We start from the raw sequence: 19,184 nt of genomic DNA on the forward strand, positions 1-19,184 counted from the left end.
TAATGTTTTTTTTCTTCTTAGAACCCAAAGTCTAGGAGCTATGAGATTATATGCATTTTAGAGGAGGAAGAGGCCACCCCAGGAAGAGCTACACCACCTTCCTGCTTGCTTTGCTGCTGTTTGCTGCAGGCCACCTTTCCTGGAGGACTGCTGCGTTCTCAGAGACTGCTTCCTCCAGGCTCCAGGCATCTAGCCAATTCCTGGCTAAACAGCCAGGCAGGACCACCTTTCCCCCTCACAAAGGGATAAATGCTGGGTGTCTGCTAGGTCTGAGGAGGGTCAGCACATGGAAGAAGGAAGAGGCCACCCCACCCCATGAAGAGCTACACTGCTTGCTTGCCTGCCTGCTTGCTTTGCTGCTGCTGGTGCTTGCTGCTTCAGGTGGAAGCGAGGGCGAGGGCCAGTCCCTCTGGTTTGTTGGGAGGGGTTATTGGGTTGAATTGTCAACCTCAAACAACTGGCCTGCCAGCAGTACAATATGTGCTGCAAGGAGGGTAAGGGAGAAGAAACAGTCCAGGAAGCAGCCATTACAAACAGTAATAGGCAGAGGAGAGAATACGGTAAGGGAAGTCAGTTCTATCATTCTGGTAGAAGTGAGATACAAAATATACTGGTTACTCCCAAACTTATCCCTAATTCAAATAGCCTGGATATCCTTGGCAGCAGGCCCCCTGCACTGAAAATGCTGCTGTTCAAATGCCAGGTCGGTAAATGGTAAAACACCACTGACCTCTTGAGTGTTTCTCCCATGCCTGACTGCAACTGCTTGAAAATTAGTGAAAGGTCCTCATTTCCTTAAGGGAATCTTGTAGACACCCATGCCCTCAGGGTATACACAAGGTCAATGAATGCAATTTTATGGAGATAGAACTACAGGGCCTTTCCTTGTCATCTGATCTGGTCTTGTCTCAACATTTACTGAATAAGGCATGATATAGAGCAGAGCACAAGTGATAGTGGATAAAGTCTGAGCAGGATATGGGCAATTTAGAATCTTTGGATCTTAGGCTCTGCATCTGAGCAAGGCAAATTGGCAGAGATTATTGTTTCAGAAAGCTGAATGGCTTGAGTTCATTACATCATCTTGTTTCTATTTTGTGCATTTTCAGACTTAGCTACCAGGCACTCTACAGCTATATTCCACAAAATGATGATGAGCTGGAGTTAAAAGATGGCGACATCATAGATGTCATGGAGAAGTGTGATGACGGCTGGTTTGTTGGTGAGCAGCTAATCTGTTAATCAAATGACGAGGGTTTGTTTGGCCACAGTATGCAATATAAGTGTATATGACAGTTCATAGTGACTGTGCCTGGGAGTTCACAACATAAATATTACCAATAAAAAGGCAAATGATGAAGAGAACAACAAAGGATTAATGTGACCAACTGCTGTTATATACATGTAGGCTTCAGGATGAAATTAAACTGAATTTTACAGAAGAGATGCAGGACAAGAGAAAGATATGAGCTGTTCTGGGCTTCAAGAGAATGGAGCATCAGAAATCCTTTCAGGACATAACAGGACCAAGCTCTGGAACACCTTGGCCAGCATGTGTTTTGGTCCTGCTGAGGGCAGAATAGGAAGCTACCTTACACTGAATTAGACCATTCATCCATCTCATTCAGATTTGTCTACACCAGGGTGAGAAAATTGACTCATCCTCACTGTGGCCAAAATCCTGTTGGGGAATTATGAATGCTTAAGCCCTGTAGTTACAGCACTGTGTAGTGAATCCTGTCCTGATCCTCCTAGTCCCCATTTACCAAGCAGCAGCCAATGGAGGGTCTCTTCCCCTCTTGATCAGGAAGCAGCTGGCTGATGCTTCCACCCCCTCTTGTGAGCAATCTCCATTGCAGCAAAAGGAGTAGGAACCCTGTCACACTTCCTATTCACTCTGGAGATTGTACGCTGGAGGTAGAGGGAAATGACAGTTAGCTGCTTCCCAATCAACAGGGGAACAGACCTCTTGACCACAGTGGCTGCTGACCAGTAAGTAGAGATTAGGGAATTTTCATGCTCCCTATATATTCCCTAAACTAGGGGCTACATAGGGATCATGAATACAAAACAGCCACGAGTGTGTAGGTTGTTGTTGTGTGCCTTCAGGTTGTTTATGACTTAGGGCAACCCTAAGGTGAATTTATATGCAGTTTTCCTAGCAAGCTTGTTAAAAAGAGGTTCAGCCTTGCCCAAGGTCACCTAGTGGGTTCCCATGGCTGAGCAGGGATTCAAACCCTGACCTCCACTAACTCTAGGTTATGCGTTCATAACTGCCCAAATGGATTCCAGCTCCCATTTCTAATTTTTGAGGGGAAAAATTACTTGTACTGGCTAACTGCAGTTCAGAAACACAAGCTTCAGCAAAGTCAGAAACTTTCTTCAGGAAACCGAGTTGATCACAACATAGCAATGTGTTCAAAACAGAAGCACTTTTCTGTAACAGTATATTAAAAGCACATAGCAATTCAAACATTTTTGTGGAATATGTTTGTCTTCAGATCATTTCCCAAGACTGTCCCCCACCTTTCCACACTAAGTGTTGCCACGGAACTGACCTTGATACTCACAGCTTGTGTTTCCTCCCTCCACATCTGCTCATTACCCAGCTCCAAAGAAGATAAACCATCTTTCCACTCAGCATCACCAACAGTGTACCCATTACCCACCATTACAAAGCACATGCAGAATATATGATTAGCAAACATGGCAGGATCTCTCATCCTGACATCTGCACCCTGTAGGAGCTGTGCAGGGGCATTTTGGCACTTGTGGGAAAGGTGACGTGCCTTTTTAGGCCAAGGTATACCTTTTTCTAAAACTGGATGTGACTTCACCAGTTTGGGCATATTGGGTAAAGGTAATCATCTTGAAGGACTGTTGTAACTGTGATCCATCTTTCATGTGCTTGTGCTTGTTTTTTTTCTCAATAGGCACATCCAGGAGAACACAACAGTTTGGTACTTTCCCAGGCAACTATGTGAAACTTGTATCCCTTTAAAAGCCATTCCTTGTCTCTTTCTTCTACCAAGAAAGAGAGAGACTGTATGAGAGAGAGAGATGGAGACTAGCGTGAAAAAGAGGAACATGGAAGTGGATTTGAATTTTTTTAAAAAACTTTCAGAAAAGAGAATTTCATGAATATAGCAGGACAGAGATGAGAAGTGGATGTGGGATGTGGTAAGGTATTGGACTGACACAAAGCTCCCTTTTCCTTTGGAAAGGTTCACTGGGGGCAATGGAAACATAAAAATCAAGCCTTCTCCAATGGTGTGTATTTATCTGGTTTTTTATTTTCCAGTGGATGATGTGATGAGGGTTAGCTTTTATTCAGTACCCATGTATTACTCTTCACAGTGACACTGAGCAAAAGCATCAGAATGGAGTGAAACAGTGTTGGTAGTTGTGGTCAGGAAAAAATGAGAACAGCTGGTGATTTATTTTATTAGTTAAAATTATCTTGACAGTATTTTGGCTGGAAGACTTTGAAGCTAGGATTTTATTGTACCTAAATTTCATGGAGATCTTGTTCCCTTCCTTTGGAATTTACGCCTTTACCATAAAAAGGATGCAAGTGTCCAGAGACCTGTTTTGAATGGAAGAACACATTCTCAGGTTTGATATTAATCCTTGACACTGCATATAAACTCATTCCCAATATTCCCCTAGATGTACAGAACTGGGTATCTGAGGCTGCATCCAAACTACAGAAATAATCAGGTTTGATAATGCTTTAATTGGCCTGGCTCATTGCTTTGGAATTCTGGAAATTGTGATTTGTGGTGGCCCCAGAGCAGAGCTCTATTGTCTTCTGCTCTGGGGCCACCGCAAACTACAATTTCCAGAATTCCATAGCATTGAACCAGGCCAGAGATTATTTCTGCAGTGTGGATGCAGTCTCAGAGAGTCTCACACCCAAACCACTCTGCCTTTCCGCTTCAGAAGATTTCCAGTCCTTATGAAAATATGTACAGGCTTAATGGGATTTTTGAAGCAATTGAGCAGGCTTCCAGAAGTCAAGCTTCCATTTTTCAGCAACTTCCCCCTCACAGTTATTTCTCCAGGGTCCATCTCTTGATCTTGACTTCTCTTCAAAATAGGTCAAGGATGAAGAATATGGGGCCTTACAGATTGTGTCCAGCCTACATGCCCCATTATTATGTGTGATGAAAATTGTCCAGTCTAGCTTTCCATTCTTACCTAAAACATAATATTACAAGTCAGGTATATTACCAACATGCCCCTTTTCAAAATTACCCATTAGAGTTGGAGGAAATTATTATTTTTTTAATCAGCCATACTACTGTCAATTTTATCAGCCTTTCGTTAATAGGCAATAGCCTTGCTTCGACTAAAACATACTAAAAGTTGTAGTGTATTTTACATAACAATACAGATTGTGGAAAAACTTGGAGGAGTGATAGCCAGACCCAGAAAATAAGACAGGCACACTGAGGACAACACTGGATGGGGAACAAAATGATGCTGAAGCTTTTACTTTGGAGTTGCCAAACAATAAAATTATTTTTATAGGCAATGTAACCCAGCTTACCTGTGGAAACCCTGCATGTTTAGGGCCAAATCCAGTCAGAATGGCACCTGTACAAGCTCTCCAAAGCAAATAGCTTACATCTTGGGCAAGACTCATTCTCAGTTATGTGTGCCTTTATAAAAACCTAGTGCATTCTTCTGTGTTGGCTTTAAATAAGTCCTGCATAGAAAAAAAATTGAACATAATTGTTGTCATGTTGTTTTTTCTTATTCTCTGAACTGGTTGCCGGAGTTTTGTAGGGCTTGGGGATATTGGTTGCATTGATGCCTTGTACACGCTGTTTTACTTCTTTGATTCTCATTTTTCCAAGTGTATTAGCAAGGTAAGCAAAGCTGGCCCACTGGCCTTACTAAGGAAGCATTCAACCACCCCCTGCTCCCAGACAACTCCTCCTTATTGCTCTTCCCTTTCCCCTTCTGCAGTTTTTCTCAAACTTTTGGTTTAGCATCAAATCATACAACCTCTCATACAAGGCTCTGTCATAGGTTCTGTCATAGCAGCTTTCTCACTTTTAGATAAATACTGTCAAAATATTTCTAGACGTGCCTTTTTAAAAAAAAAAATGGGTGCAAATGGGATTGTAGGCTCCCTCTTCAAAGGAACCAAAAGCAACAATCTGTTATTTTGATTTCCAAAGCTATTTGCATTTTCTCCTCCTTGAATTAATGTAAATTTTCCCCTGCTGATGCTTTTATACAATTTCATTGACAGTAAAGGAAATTAATTCACTGACTGGATGATTGCAATTCCTTTTGAAGTATTTATTAGCCATGGTCCAAAATAGCAGGATTTCTCTTTTGCTGACTCTCCCCTCCCCATTCCAGAGCAGCCAAAAAAAACAACAACCCCAACAACTGAAGTGCTTTAATAATATGAATGTAAATATGTACATTTTGCCTTTGTATAGACTTAAAAATCTTATATTGAGAAAAAAAAGATTGAAAGCTTTTTTTAAGGGCAGGAAGGATGACATTCCCATTTTTATTTATATCAAAGAGTTATTCAATTTACTGTCACTTTAATTAACAGGACTTAGCAAGACCTAAATTAATGGTAACTAAGCCACAGAATGTTGTTTTTTATCATGGTGGAGAGTTACAGTTTCATAATTAAGGATAGCACAATGTGTAAAAGTCACTGAAATTATTTGTAGCTCCCTACAGTCCTTGTGGATGGGAGAGAGTCCCACTGAGTGAGATCCTAGCATGGGCCTTTTAAATGCTTTTGATTTGCACTCTTATTACCCATAGCAGTGTTAACTGAATTTAGGCCTAGCATTGCAGTTATAGGATTGGACTATACTAAATTAACCTATCAGTAAAAGGAAAAAAAAGCTTAACAGTATTGGCAGTATGTACATGGATTTTTTAGTTAATACACATTTGTGTTCATGCTCTCACACTTCATAACGGAACTTACTCTTGTGTTTTGTTATTTCATTGCAGTGGATTATTATTTGGCAATTAATAAATAAAAATACTGAATTGAAAGCATGTTCTTTTATGTAAGTGATTTAATAAATATTAGCCCAAGCTGATGTGACTGTGGCTCTATTTCATTGTTTGGTAATACTTGTGGAACGTAGCACCAGGGCAGTGTGAATGCGAAAATGTGAAGTATGATTATCCATTTCCCCAGTCATAGACCAATACACCTATGTGTGGGGTTGGAGACCCCTGCCACCCTTTCAGGGAATTTTTCCACAGTAAAAATGTAGGAGGGACAATTTTGTAAAGTTTTTTGAAGCGCCCTGGCTGTTTTAGAGGCCTTTTCTAAAATAGGAAGTATATCATAAATTGACTAGCAGCAGTAAGGCCTACTACAATAACTCCAGGCTTCTCCAAACAAAGTTTATCTTTTAGGACATCATAGAAAAATACATATTTAGATGGAAAGGCAGTGGGAAGCACAGCCTTGGTTCCACAGAAAAAATAAAAGTATCACAGGGAGACTTATCTGTGTGCCCACCCATGGCATGCCCCACTTTGATCCCCTAGCCTCATGACAGGGTGATGAATCCCTTTGTGGGGTGCACACTACCTTCTTGAGATTGATGCCAAGTCAGCCTTTGTTGTTGTTTTTTTACCCCCAACAGACTGCTACCCATTTTCCTAAACTTGTTTGTTATGCTTGCACAACACCAGCAGTAAGGGGCTAATCTACCTTCTGTAATCCTTTCTACAGAGGTGATTCACAATTGGGTCTTTATACTTTTTATTTCCTATTCACATGATATATTGCTTTCATTTCTTGTTTCCATTATGGTAGAATTCAGAGACATAGCTGTGTTACTCTGAAATGTCAGTATGCAAAGAGATTTTGCAACACCTTTGAGACTGTGTGAAAGTTGTTGTAGCACGAGCTTTTGTCAACTTGGTCTACTTCTTGAGATGCATGGACGATTGTATGATTTGACTGTATGAATGCCCATAACATTTGCAGGTATGGTGATGCGGTGGCAGGTTCAGGTTTAACAGCGGTCATTGAGGGACAAAGTTAGGGGTAAATTTGTTGGCTAAGGCCAGGGTGGGTGGGTGCCCCTATGAATGATGGAGTTTTGGAAGGTGGTGTGTGCAGGTTGGAAACCAGAAAGGAGATATGAGACTGGGCTAAGAAGGTCCAGTTTTATGTGCAGTATGTTATTTTGTGCGTAGAAACCCATTGGCCTGTTACAGACAGCCAAAATAAAGCTGCTTCGAGTCACAGTGGAGATATGGTGTTTCAATGATGCATGCGTCCTAAGAGTCCAGAAGTCGCACCAAAGCCACACTCTAGCCCTAAGGACTGGAGCGTGGCTTTGGTGTAGCTTCTGGACTCTTAGGACGCATGCATGATTGAAACACCATACCTCCACTGTGACTCGAAGCAGCTTTATTTTGGCTGTCTGTAACAGGCCATTGTCTTTCTTCAACCTTCTGTTGATGGATTGATCTACTCAGGAAATGTTATCACAGGACCTAATCACATAACCCACAATATAGAGGTACTTTCATGTACTCATCCTCTAATATGCCATTCTCTGTCAGCCATGCCCTTCGGCCCTCTACATTGGGCAAACAGGCCAGTCTCTGCACCAGATGGACATGAAGGAATGGAAATACACAAAAGCCTGTGTCAGAACACTTCAGTTTTCCTAGGTATTCCATCTGTGATATGAGGGCAGTGGTCCTTGAATGAAAAAAATACAAAGGAAGATTGGAAAGAGAATCAGCTGAATTAGGATATATTCACAAATTCCAGTCCATAAAACTGGACCCTCTTAGCCTAGTAACATATCTCCTTTCTGGTTTCTAACCTGCACACACCACCTTCCAAAATTCCCTCCACTATTCATAGGTCATCCACCCACCCTGGCCTTAGCCAACATTTTTTTTGTACATGATACATTGATTAGGGAGCTGGGAATGTTTAGCCTGGAGAAAAGAAGGTTAAGAGGTGATATGATAGCCCTGTTTAAATATTTGAAAGGATGTCATATTGAGGAGGGAGCAAGCTTGTTTTCTGCTGCTCCAGAGAGCAGGACCCGGAACAATGGATGCAAGCTACAGGAAACAGATTCCACCTCAACATTAGGAGGAAGTTCCTGACAGTAAGGACTGTTCAACAGTGAAACACGCTCCCTCAGAGTGTATTGGCGTCTCCTTCCTTGGAGTTCTTTAAACAGAGGCTGGCTGGCCATCTGTCAGGGATGCATGGATTGAGAGTTCCTGCACGGCAGGAGGTTGGACTGGATGGCCCTTGTGGTCTCTTCCAACTCTACGATTCTATGATTCTGATTGGTATAGCTGCTATATCCTGCAGGCTTCAAACATCATCCTTTGGCACTTCTAATCTCCACAGAAACACTGCAAAGGTGGAAGAGAAGGACACAGCAGAGGCTGCATTGTTGAAAAGATAAGCAACAGTAAACCCAAAGCTCCATACCACTGTCCGCTTTCTGAATGTAGGCTGGTCTGCCAGCTATTTGCTGGTGGCTTTAATTGTTTTGTTGGCTCTCCCATTAAGCTTCTGTGGTTTTTGCTACTCTAATTGCTTCCATTCATTACTCCTTTAAAATAAAAGGGTTAGCATTAGAAGAATAAAAGAAAGATTCAATCAGGACATGAAGCTGAACGGAATTGGAAAGGTGAATTAGAATTTGAAAGGATCATCATACAGGAAGGAACTCAGGAAATTGCCAAAATCTATAAATTATTGCTAAAACAAGAATTGGAACAAGAAAAAATAAAGAATTGTATGATCAAATGGGCACAGGATCTTGGACAGAGTATACAGCTTATACAATGGGAGAAGAATTGGACAAGAAGAATGAAAATTTCCAAAAACTGCGCCATACAAGAAAACTTAGTGAAAATACAATCTAACGCCTGAAATAATAGCAAAAATGACAAAGAACTGTCAAAATAAATGCTGGAAATGTAAAAAAGAAACTGGAACCATGATCCACTGCTGGTGGAATTGCAAAAATTCTGGTCTGAGATACATCAAAAGATACAGACGATTCTTAGGTCAAATATTATCAAAGATCCAAAAATGTATCTATTAAATATGATTGAAGATAATGATCTGGAAAAGAAACACGGGAAGTTGATATTTTACATGATTTGTGCAGCCAGAATCCTTTTGGCCTCAATGTGGAAGACAGTTCAGATACCAGACTTAGATAGATGGAAATTGAAAGTGTACGAATACATGGAGGTAGACAAATTAACTTGCTGGATTAATAAAAGATCAACAAGTGAATTTTAAAAAGATTGGGAACCATGGCTAAATTTCATGAAAGATGAAGAAGGACCATACTCTACTATTTTATATAATTAAAATAATTTGTTACTAGAGTAAGAAAACAGCACGTCACTTGTTAATAGTGATTAAAAATGTATAAATAATATAAGATAATGATGGTTACAATTAACATAGCAAAGAAGGAAAAGGAGATGTGAATTTAGAGAATTATACATATAAAGAACAATGAGATTCTGCAAGTAGAAGGATGTATAGAAAGTGACAATGTATTATATGCTAAAACCCCAAGCTTGATAGAGAGTAGAGGAAGTTAAATATTTAACACTTGTAAGTATGCAATGTATCAGACGTATTATAATGTATTTTCATATGTGAAATTTAATTATATATATATATATATATATATATATATATATATATAATATAAAAGGGTTAGCACAACCTCCTCTCTCAGATTTTCAGTGAATGTATGGAGGTGTGGAGGCTGCACTTGTGTTACTGTATTTTTAAGAGCAGGAACAGTACAGCTATTCCACAAAAAGAGCTGGTGTCACTGAGATAATGTTGTATTCCCCTCCCTTCGTTGTAAATAAGTCATGCAAGGAAGACAGGCAATAACTTCCATACTCTTCTGTCTATAATCACTGAACTGTCTCCATCTCTACTTTGATATTAAACAATGTCATGGTTTATAACTTCCCCAACTTCCTTTTAACCCTATTTCTGCTATCCTGAAGACTTCTCTCATATAAATACACAAATTGTGGGGAATATTGGTAGGGGATATATTGCACTCTTTGCAAGACTCCTGGAATGAATTCTTCTCTTTCAGGACTGATGATTAGTGTGGAAGGTTAGACCATGGTAGAGAATATATAAACAAACTTGTGGAGGAGGACACCATTTGGTTTACCATAGGCAAGATGGTATACTCCCATCAAATCCTACTACTGATTGATACATTTGCAAATTTAGGTTGTAGTGAAGGAGTCGTCATCATGAACTGGAGTTGGGTGTCTATCATTTTCCTTTTCTTGTAGCATCTTTTCAAAGCAAGAGATAGTAAAAAGAACAGGGTGCTTACCAATAACTGGTTCTTCAAGTATTCATCTGTAAAAGCATTCATCAATGGGATATTCTGCACCTACTCAGCCTCATTGTGGGAAACTTTTAGAACTAAGCCGCCCTTCTTGCAGGAGCCCTATCCCCTCCACAGTAAATGCCCATGTGCCCCTCCCTTATCTTAGCTGCAGTCTGCTGCACTGGCAAACCTGAAAGAACCATAGGTGTGGTACACACCGGCCTTTTGTGCTGTAACTAGGGTTAGGGACCGCGCGGCAACCACACGGTTCCTAACCCTAGCACGGCGCAGCGGCGTAACAATGGAGGTGCCCTGTGTACACAGGTGCCACCATTGTTATGTAAGAGTTGTGCAACATCTGCACAGTGCCATGTGGCACTTACATCGCGAGTGCAGCATTGGTTCACTAGTGACGTCATTGCGGCACCAGAAAAAGAACCGGGAAAAGATACAGGAAAAGATATTCCACCTCAACATTAGGAGGAACTTCCTGACAGTAAGGGCTGTTCGACAGTTTAATAAACTCCCTCAGGGTGTAGTGAAGTCTCCTTCCTTGGAGATCTTCAAACAGAGGCTGGATGGCCATCTGTCAGGTATGCTTTGATTTAGATTTCCTGCATGGCAGGGGGTTGGACTGGATGGCCCTTGTGGTCTCTTCCAACTCTATGATTCTATTATATTTAAACATATGTAAGACATGTAAAGTCCTAACTTGGATGCACGAAGAGAAAGTTGCTATGTATACTTTCAGAGAGAAAGCCCCTACAGTTGAGACACAAAGGTAAAGACATGAGTTCACTGTACCTGTGAAGGCGAAATGTTCTTGGCAACTATAAAACAAACCTTCTCTTTCATCATGTAACGATGTGGTATAGACGGTTCCTCACTGCCAGGGGGAATTGCTCACCTGTCTAGGTAGTGACTGGATGTTTGAATCCTCCAGGCTGTTTACCACATATTCTCAGCATCTGGATTTCTCACTTTGGTGTTCTGTTGGGTGATCAGGTAAGGTACAAATTATAGCCTATAAAAATTACTTCTGCATGCTTTCAATAGGGATGTGACAAAGGCTTGTCATAGTTCTTTAAACATTCAGGATTTTGCTTTCTTGATGCTTGAATCAAGTATTTTATGAGCTGTGAAATTTGGCACCTGCTCAATCAAGATGTTAGAATTTTCAATTCACATTCTCTCAGTCTCAGAAAAAGGCAGAGGCAATCCTGCTCTGAACTAATCTTGCCATGAAAAAACCCATTTGAAAGACCAATTAGTCCAGGGGTCAGGTTCTAAATATTTGTATTGCAATCATGCGAATAGGATATACTCCATGTCTTCGTGAAAAATAAAGTGGGAGAGACTGACATATTCATTATTTTGTTCAGCCAGTCTCCATAGTACAAACCAGGTTGGCATGGTCATCCAGGACTAGGTCCTAGATCACAGATGTTTTTCCATTCACTGAACTGGCATTGAACAGCAGCATTTTTAGCTCAGGCAGCCTGTTGCTAAGGCCATCCAGACTATCTGAAATGGAAGACATCTTGGGAGTAACCAAAAGAACTGGCAGACGTAATCTCAGAGCCACTGGCAATAATCTTTGAGAATTCCTGGAGAAGTCCCAGTAGATTTGAGGAGGGCAAATGTTGCCTTCATCTTAAAAAGGAGGAAAAAGAGGGCCCAAACAATTATAATAAAATAAAATAAAATGTTTATTTCTATCCTGCTTTTTGCCAGACAATCAAAACGGCGTACAACAAGTTAAAATACATACACACACACACACACACACATAAAATCCCCCCCTTAAAACAAGATTAACAGTATAAGATTAAAACCTACATATTAAAAACCAACTAATCCAATCAATGGCTCACCCCACTGGATGACCAGCCATGATGGGCAGGGATCAAGAGGGCATGTTGTCTTTTTTACCTTTCCAAGGATCTTATCCACGTCATCAGTACTCATTAGCTCAAACTGATCTAGTTTAATCTCATAAACGGGTTTACTGGACACCTCATTAGTTGATTTTGCTTCAACATTGGCGTCCAAGTGGGCTCTTATCTGAGAGATTTTGTCTGCAAAGTAGTTGTTAAAAGCGTTGCAGCAGGCCGTTGTTGGGTTAAGTAGAGGGTTCTGGGTAGATGGCATCACCGTCAGTTCCCTCACCACCCTAAAGAGCTCTGCCGGACAAAACTTTGCAGACGCAATACAAGCAGACGAGGAGGATCTCTTAGCTGCTTTAATTGCCTCTCCATAAGAAAAAAGGAATTTCTTATGGAGAGTTCTGTCAGATAAGAGTCCAGATTTCCGCCAATCGCGCTCTAGTCGTTGTCCTACCCACTTCATATTCTTCAGCTCTTTGGTGTACCAGGGCTTACGATTTGAGGTGGGTTGGAAAGGACGCTCAGGAGCTATTGTGTTGATGGCCTTAGTAAGATTGATGTCCCACATACTGTATTCACCAAGGCTTCAACAGAATCACCGGCATTATCAGCCATCAAACCCTCTAGAGCTTTCTGGAATCCAATCGGTACCATTAGCTTTTGAGGTTGGACCATTCTAATGGGTCCTCCACCCCCGGTGGGACAGACAGTGGCTCTTAGTTCTGCCCTGACCAGGAAATGATCCATCCATGACAATACAGAGGTATTAACTACCTCCACCCACAGATATTCCTGCTCCATTCTAAAGACTGCATCGAGAGTATGACCCGCACAATGTGTGGGCCCGATGACCAATTGGAAAAGGCCCATGGTTGTCATGGATTCCATTAACTCCCGAGCCGCACCTGTTAGACTGGTCTCGAGTGGGATGTTGAGGTCGCCCAGGACTAAGAGTCTGGGCAACTCCAACAGCAATTCCGAGACCAGCTGTGTCAGCTTGGATAGGGAGTCTGTTAAGCAACGGGGTGGACGGTATACCGCCCAGTTAGCCTGACATCAATACCAAGAAAGATTCTAGAGTAGCTCATTAAACAGAGTCTGTAAGCATTTAGAAAGGAATGCTATAATCACAAAAAGTCAACAAGGGTTTCTCAGAAACAAGTCATGCAACTAATCTTTTTTTTTTTAATAAATTTACTAGCTTGGTAGATGAAGGTAATGCTGTGTATGTAACATAGCTTGATTTCAGTAAGGCCTTTGACATGGTCTCCCATGATATTTTTGCAAACAAGCTAGTAAAATGTGAGCTAGACAATGCAGGTTAGGTGGATTTGTAATTGGTTGACCCAAAGGGTGCTCTGCAATGGCTCCTTTTCATCCTGGAGAGAAATTACCAGTGGGGTGTCACAGGGTTCTATCCTGGGCTCAGTGCTATTCAACATCTTTATCAAAGACTTGGATGAAGGAATAGAAGGCATGCTTATCAAATTTCCATATGTCACCAAATTAGGAGGATTAGCTAATACCCCAAAGGACAGGATCAAAATTCAAAATAACTGTAATAGATTAAAAAGATGGGCAAAGCTAACAAAATGAATTTCAACAGGGATAAATGTAAGGTACTACACTTAGGCAGAAAAAATGAAATACACAGATATCGGATGAGGGACATGTATCTGGCTTGACAAAAGTACATGTGAAAGAGATCTAGGAGTCCTAGTAGACCACACATTGAACATGGGTCAACAGTGTGATTGTTGGAATCCTGGTTGTATTCTACCAGATGTATGTTATATGTGTGTGGGGATGATGGGGGCTGGGATGCTTTTGCTATAGCTAGCTTAGATGTAGTATGTAGGAGTGGTACCAGGTGGCTGTTATCTAGTGTCCTTGAAGGCCTCTCTCAGAGGCTTGGAATGCAAGCTTTGAGCATAGAGGGATAGAAGCTATGGGGGAGCGATGGAGGATAAGTAACGGTGAGAAAGAGGTGAGGATTTTGCTGCGTGGGCTTTTGGCTGGGGGTGGAGTAGGCAAACCTGGGGTTTTATGTATTGCTTTTGCTGGGAGGGGTTAGTCTCAGCTTAAACGTTGAATTGCTGATCTTGGAGCTATCAATAAAGTCCTGTTTATTCTTCATAAAGCTGACTGGTTGATTGTCCTGGATTCTGGTTCCACATTCTGACAGTAAGCTGAGACTCACTCTACCTCCTCTGGGACGATGCAAGAGCCAAAGACCTCAGAGGACCCCACTACTGTAACGGCTGAGGCCGTGGAAGAAACCGAGACACAGGAGTCGGGGGCTGGAGTGCTCTCAAAGGACAGCAGACCACCCATGGTCCAGACACCTGTGGTTGGTGGGCCTTGGTTTGGACATCCCACTATGCCACTTTGCACACGAGAAAGGTGGAGGGCAATGCAGTGGTCGGACTGGGACACTGGGCTGACCCAGCCTCTCTGGGTGAAACTGGTGGAGGGCGAGGACTTAGAGGAACAAGAGGACTTGCAGGAGCAAATATGAAAGGAACTGGAGGGAGTACAGGGGACCCAGGCAGAGATGATGGGCATCCTGAAGGGCCTGACCGTCAGAGGCGGAGATGGGAGTGGAGTGGGAGCAGCAGCTGAGCTGGCTGACCCAGCCCCAGGACCCGCTAGACCAGCACTGGGATGGCTGCAGGAACCACAAGCCTGGAAATTGGGAGTTAAGTATGATGGGGACCCTCAGACGTTGCCATACTTCCTATCCCAAGTTGCAGACCATATGGAGGAGTGGGGGCCCACTTTCCCTAACAAGACAGCCAAGGTGCGGTGTGTGGCTAGACACCTGCAAGGGGAGGCTGCAAACTGGCTGGTACAACTGTATGATTGCCAAAAGGCTGAGTTACGAAGCCTACACGATTTCATAGAATCATAGAATCATGGAAGATACCGCAAGGGCCATCCAGTCCAGCCCCCCTGCCATGCAGGAACTCTCAGTCAAAGCATCCCCGACAGATGGCAATCCAGCCTCTGTTTAAAGACCTCCAAGGAAGGAGACTCCAATACTCTCCAGTACTGTTCAACATCTTTATCAATGACTTGAAGGAAAAAATTGGGGGAATACTTATCAAATTTGCAGATGACACCAAGTTAGGAGGAATAGCTAATACTCCAGAGGACAGGATCAAAATTCAAAATGACCTGAATAGACTAGAAAGCTGGGCCACACATAACAAAATGAACTTCAACAGAGAGAAATGTAAGGTATTGCACTTAGGGCAAAAAAATGAAATGCACAGATATAGGATGAGAGACACCTGGCTTAAGGAGACAACATGTGAAAGGGATCTAGGAGTCCATGTGGCTGGGGGTGGAGTAGACAAACCTGGGGTTTTAAGTATTGCTTCTGCTGGGAGAGGTTAGTCTCAGCTTAAACGCTGAATGGAGTTGAATTGCTGATCTTGGGGCTATCAATAAAGTCCTGTTTATGTCCTGGATTCTGGTTCCACATTCTGACAGTGATGCTGCAACTAAAAAAGCCAATGCAATTCTAGGCTACATCACTAGATATGTAGTGTCTAGTTCAAGTGATGTATTCTGTTTTGGTCAGACCTCACCAGGAATATTGCATCCAGTTCTGGGCACCACAACTCACAAGTGCTACCCAAAATGCTGGGGTCCTGGAAAGACCCCACAAATTAATCAAAGATTCCTAGAGTTGGAGACCATAAGGGCCATCCAGTCCAACCTCCTGCCATTGCAGGAACTCTCAGTCAAAGCATCCCCGACAGATGGCAATCCAGCCTCTGTTTAAAGACCTCCAAGGAAGGAGACTCCAATACTCTCCGAGGAAGTGTGTTCCACTGTCGAACAGCCCTTACTGCCAGGTAGCTCCTCCTAATGTTGAAGTGGAATCTCTTTTCCTGTAGCTTGCATCCATTGCTCTGGGTTTCTGGAGCAGGAGAAAACAAGCTTGCTCCCTCCTCAATATGACATCCCTTGAAATATTTAAACAGGGCTATCATATCACCTCTCAACCTTCTCTTCTCCAGGCTAAACATCCCCAGCTACCTAAGTTGTTCCTCATAGGGCATGATTTCAAGACCCTTCACTATTTTAGTCACCCTCCTTTGGACACACTCTAGTTTCTCAACGTCCTTTTTGAATTGTGGTGCCCAGAACTGGACATAGTAATCCAGGTGGGGCCTGACCAAAGCAGAATAGAATGGCATTATTACTTCCCTTGATCTAGACCAGGGGTCGGCAACCTCCGGCCCGTGGGCCGGATGCGGCCCGCGGAGGCCTGGTGACCGGCCCCTGGCTGCTGTTGCTGCTGCTGCCGCCGCTGCAGCAGCCGCCCGTCACGGCTTTTCGCCGCTCTGGGCACCGCCATTTTGGGCGGCAAAATGGCGGCGAAGTCTCGGGCGACCTTCCCCGAGGTCGCGTGAGACTTCGCCACCATTTTGGGTGAAAAAATGGCGGTGCCCATAGCGGCCTCTGGGGCTATGGGCGCCGCCATTTTGCCGCCCAAAATGGCAGCGCCCAGAGCGGCGAAAAGCTGCAATGGGCGGCTGCGGCGGCAGCAGCGGTGGGCCTCTAGGAGGCCCGCTGCCGTCTCCAGGGCCCTCCAGGAGGGCTCCGAGGGCTGCAGGGGGCCTCTGGGGGGCCCGGTGCCGTCGCCGGGGCCCTCCAAGAGGGCTCCGAGGGCGGCAGGGGGCCTCTGGGAGGCCCGGTGCCGTTGCCGGGGCCCTCCAGGGGGCCCTCCAGCGCTGGCAGCCCCCCCAGCTTTTTTGCCGGTCTCTGACGGGGCCTGGGGCCCCGTCAGGGGCCAGCAAAGATGGTGAGGCCTCACCCCCAGAGGGTGGAAGCTCCGCCCCCGGCATGCGGCTCCGCCCCTGGAGGGTGGAAGCTCCACCCCCTGGCACACGGCCCCGCCCCGGAGGGTGGAAGCTCCACCCCCGGCATGCGGCCCCGCCCCGGAGGGTGGAAGCTCCACCCCCGGCTTCGGCCCCCCAGTCGCCTGAGGGACAGCAACCCGGCCCCCGGCTCAAAAAGGTTGCCTACCCCTGATCTAGACACTATACTTCTGTTGATGCAGCCTAAAATTACATTGGCCTTTTTAGCTGCCGCATGGCACTGTTGACTCATGTTCAACTTGTGGTCTACTTGGACGCCCAGATCCCTTTCACACGTAGTCTCGTTCAGTCAGGTGTCCCCCATCCTATATCTGTTCATTGCATTTTCCGCCCTAAGTGCAGTACCTTACATTTCTCCGTGCGCTGTCCACACATGCCATTCTTTGTATTGTTGCCTGGCTTCAGCGTAAGTTGAAAGCTGCCGATAGTGCAGCTGTCTATGGTGCTGACGCACTGTATATTAATATGTTCATAATATTAAGTTGATATCAAACATGAGATTGCCTTATACACACGGGCGCAGCCATTTTTACGTGCCAGACGCTTAGCGTCCGCACGTCCCCCTTTCCTTGTGATGTCATGAGTGCGCCATTTGCACACTTGTGCGTCTCAAGCGTGGCGCGAAAAGAAGCCGCTTTTTGCGGCTTTTCTGCCACCAAGAAGCCTCCTCGTTTGGAGGCTGCAGCTTCCTGGCAGTGGAAATGGAGGCGGCGGCAGACCGCGCTTTCAGGCGGTCTGTAACGCGCCAGAGGCTTGGCTGGGGGAAGAACTAGCAGTCAGTAGTTTTTCCATATAGCAGCAGTCTCAGGCTCTAGAACTTGGCAAAGAGACTTGGAAAAGAAGAGTGTTTATTTAGAAAGGAATGCCATAATCCCAAAATGTTCCTGAGAGTGTGGTAGAGTCTCTGGAGGTTTTTAAACAGAGGCTGGATGCTATCTGTCAGGGGTGCTTTGATTGTGTCTTCCTCCATGGCAGGAGATTGGGCTGGATGGCCCTTGAGGTCTCCTCCAACTCTATGATTCTATCTGACACAACAATGCTGGGGGGAAATATCTGCATCTGACTCATAAAATATTCATTTCTTTTCATAGAATCATAGAGTTGGAAGAGACCGCAAGGGCCATCTAGTCCAACCCCCTGCCATGCAGGAATCCAAATCAAATCATCTCCGACAGATGGCCATCTAACCTCTGTTTAAAGACCTCTAAGGAAGTAGACTCCACTACACTCCGAGGGAGTGTGCTCCACTGTCGGACAGCCCTTAGTGTCAGGAAGTTCTTCCTAATGTTGAGGTGGAATCTCTTTTCTTGTAGCATGCATCCATTGCTCCGGGTCCTAGTCTCAGGAGCAAGTGAAAACAAGTCAGCTCCCTCCTCAGTATGGCATCCCTTCAAGTATTTAAACAGGGCTATCATATCACCTCTTAACCTTCTCTTCTCCAGGCTAAACATCCCCAGCTCCTTAAGTCGTTCCTCATAGGACATGGTTTCTAGACCTTTCACCATTTTACTTGCCCTCCTTTGGACACGTTCGTTTTTCAACATCCTTTTTGAATTGTGGCACCCAGAACTGGACACAATATTCCAGGTAGGGCCTGACCAAAGCAGAATAGAGTGGCACTATTACTTCCCTTGATCTAGATACGATACTTTTACTGATGCAGCCTAAAATTGCATTGGCCTTTTAGCTGCCGTATCACACTGTTGACTCATGTTCAGCTTGTGGTCTACTTGGACTCCCAGATCCCTTTCACACGTAGTCTCGTTCAGCCATGTGTCTCCCATCCTATATCTGTGCATTTTATTTGTCCGCCCTAAGTGCAGTACCTTGCATTTCTCCCTGTTGAAGTTCATTTTGTTAGCTGTGGCCCAACTTTCTAGTTTATTCAGGTCATTTTGAATTTTTATCCTGTCCTCTGGGGTGTTAACTACTACTCCTAATTTGGTGTCATCTACAAATTTGATAAGTGTGCTCCCAATTTTGTCCTCCAAGTCATTGATAAAGATGTTGAATAGCACTGGGCCCAG

The 19,184-nt window shown here is 43.9% G+C and overlaps 1 protein-coding gene across 2 annotated transcripts in view; it reads left to right on the top strand.

Moving 5' to 3' along the window:
* Positions 1-6,089, top strand: part of LOC149318985 (sorbin and SH3 domain-containing protein 1-like) — a 204,580-nt gene extending 198,491 nt beyond the window's left edge. For both annotated transcript variants that reach the window (XM_089510869.1, XM_089510868.1), the window contains exons 34-35: positions 1,110-1,222; positions 2,934-6,089. In XM_089510869.1, the coding sequence (XP_089366995.1) occupies positions 1,110-1,222; positions 2,934-3,001 (181 nt within the window). In that variant the 3' untranslated portion in view covers positions 3,002-6,089. The remainder of the gene's footprint in view (positions 1-1,109; positions 1,223-2,933) is intronic.
* The last annotated feature ends 13,095 nt before the right edge of the window (positions 6,090-19,184 follow it).

The sequence above is a fragment of the Sceloporus occidentalis genome, unplaced genomic scaffold (genome assembly GCF_023333645.1).
Source record: "Sceloporus occidentalis isolate IW3139 unplaced genomic scaffold, rSceOcc1.0.p SCAF_2, whole genome shotgun sequence".
Classification (NCBI taxonomy): Eukaryota; Metazoa; Chordata; class Lepidosauria; order Squamata; family Phrynosomatidae; genus Sceloporus; species Sceloporus occidentalis.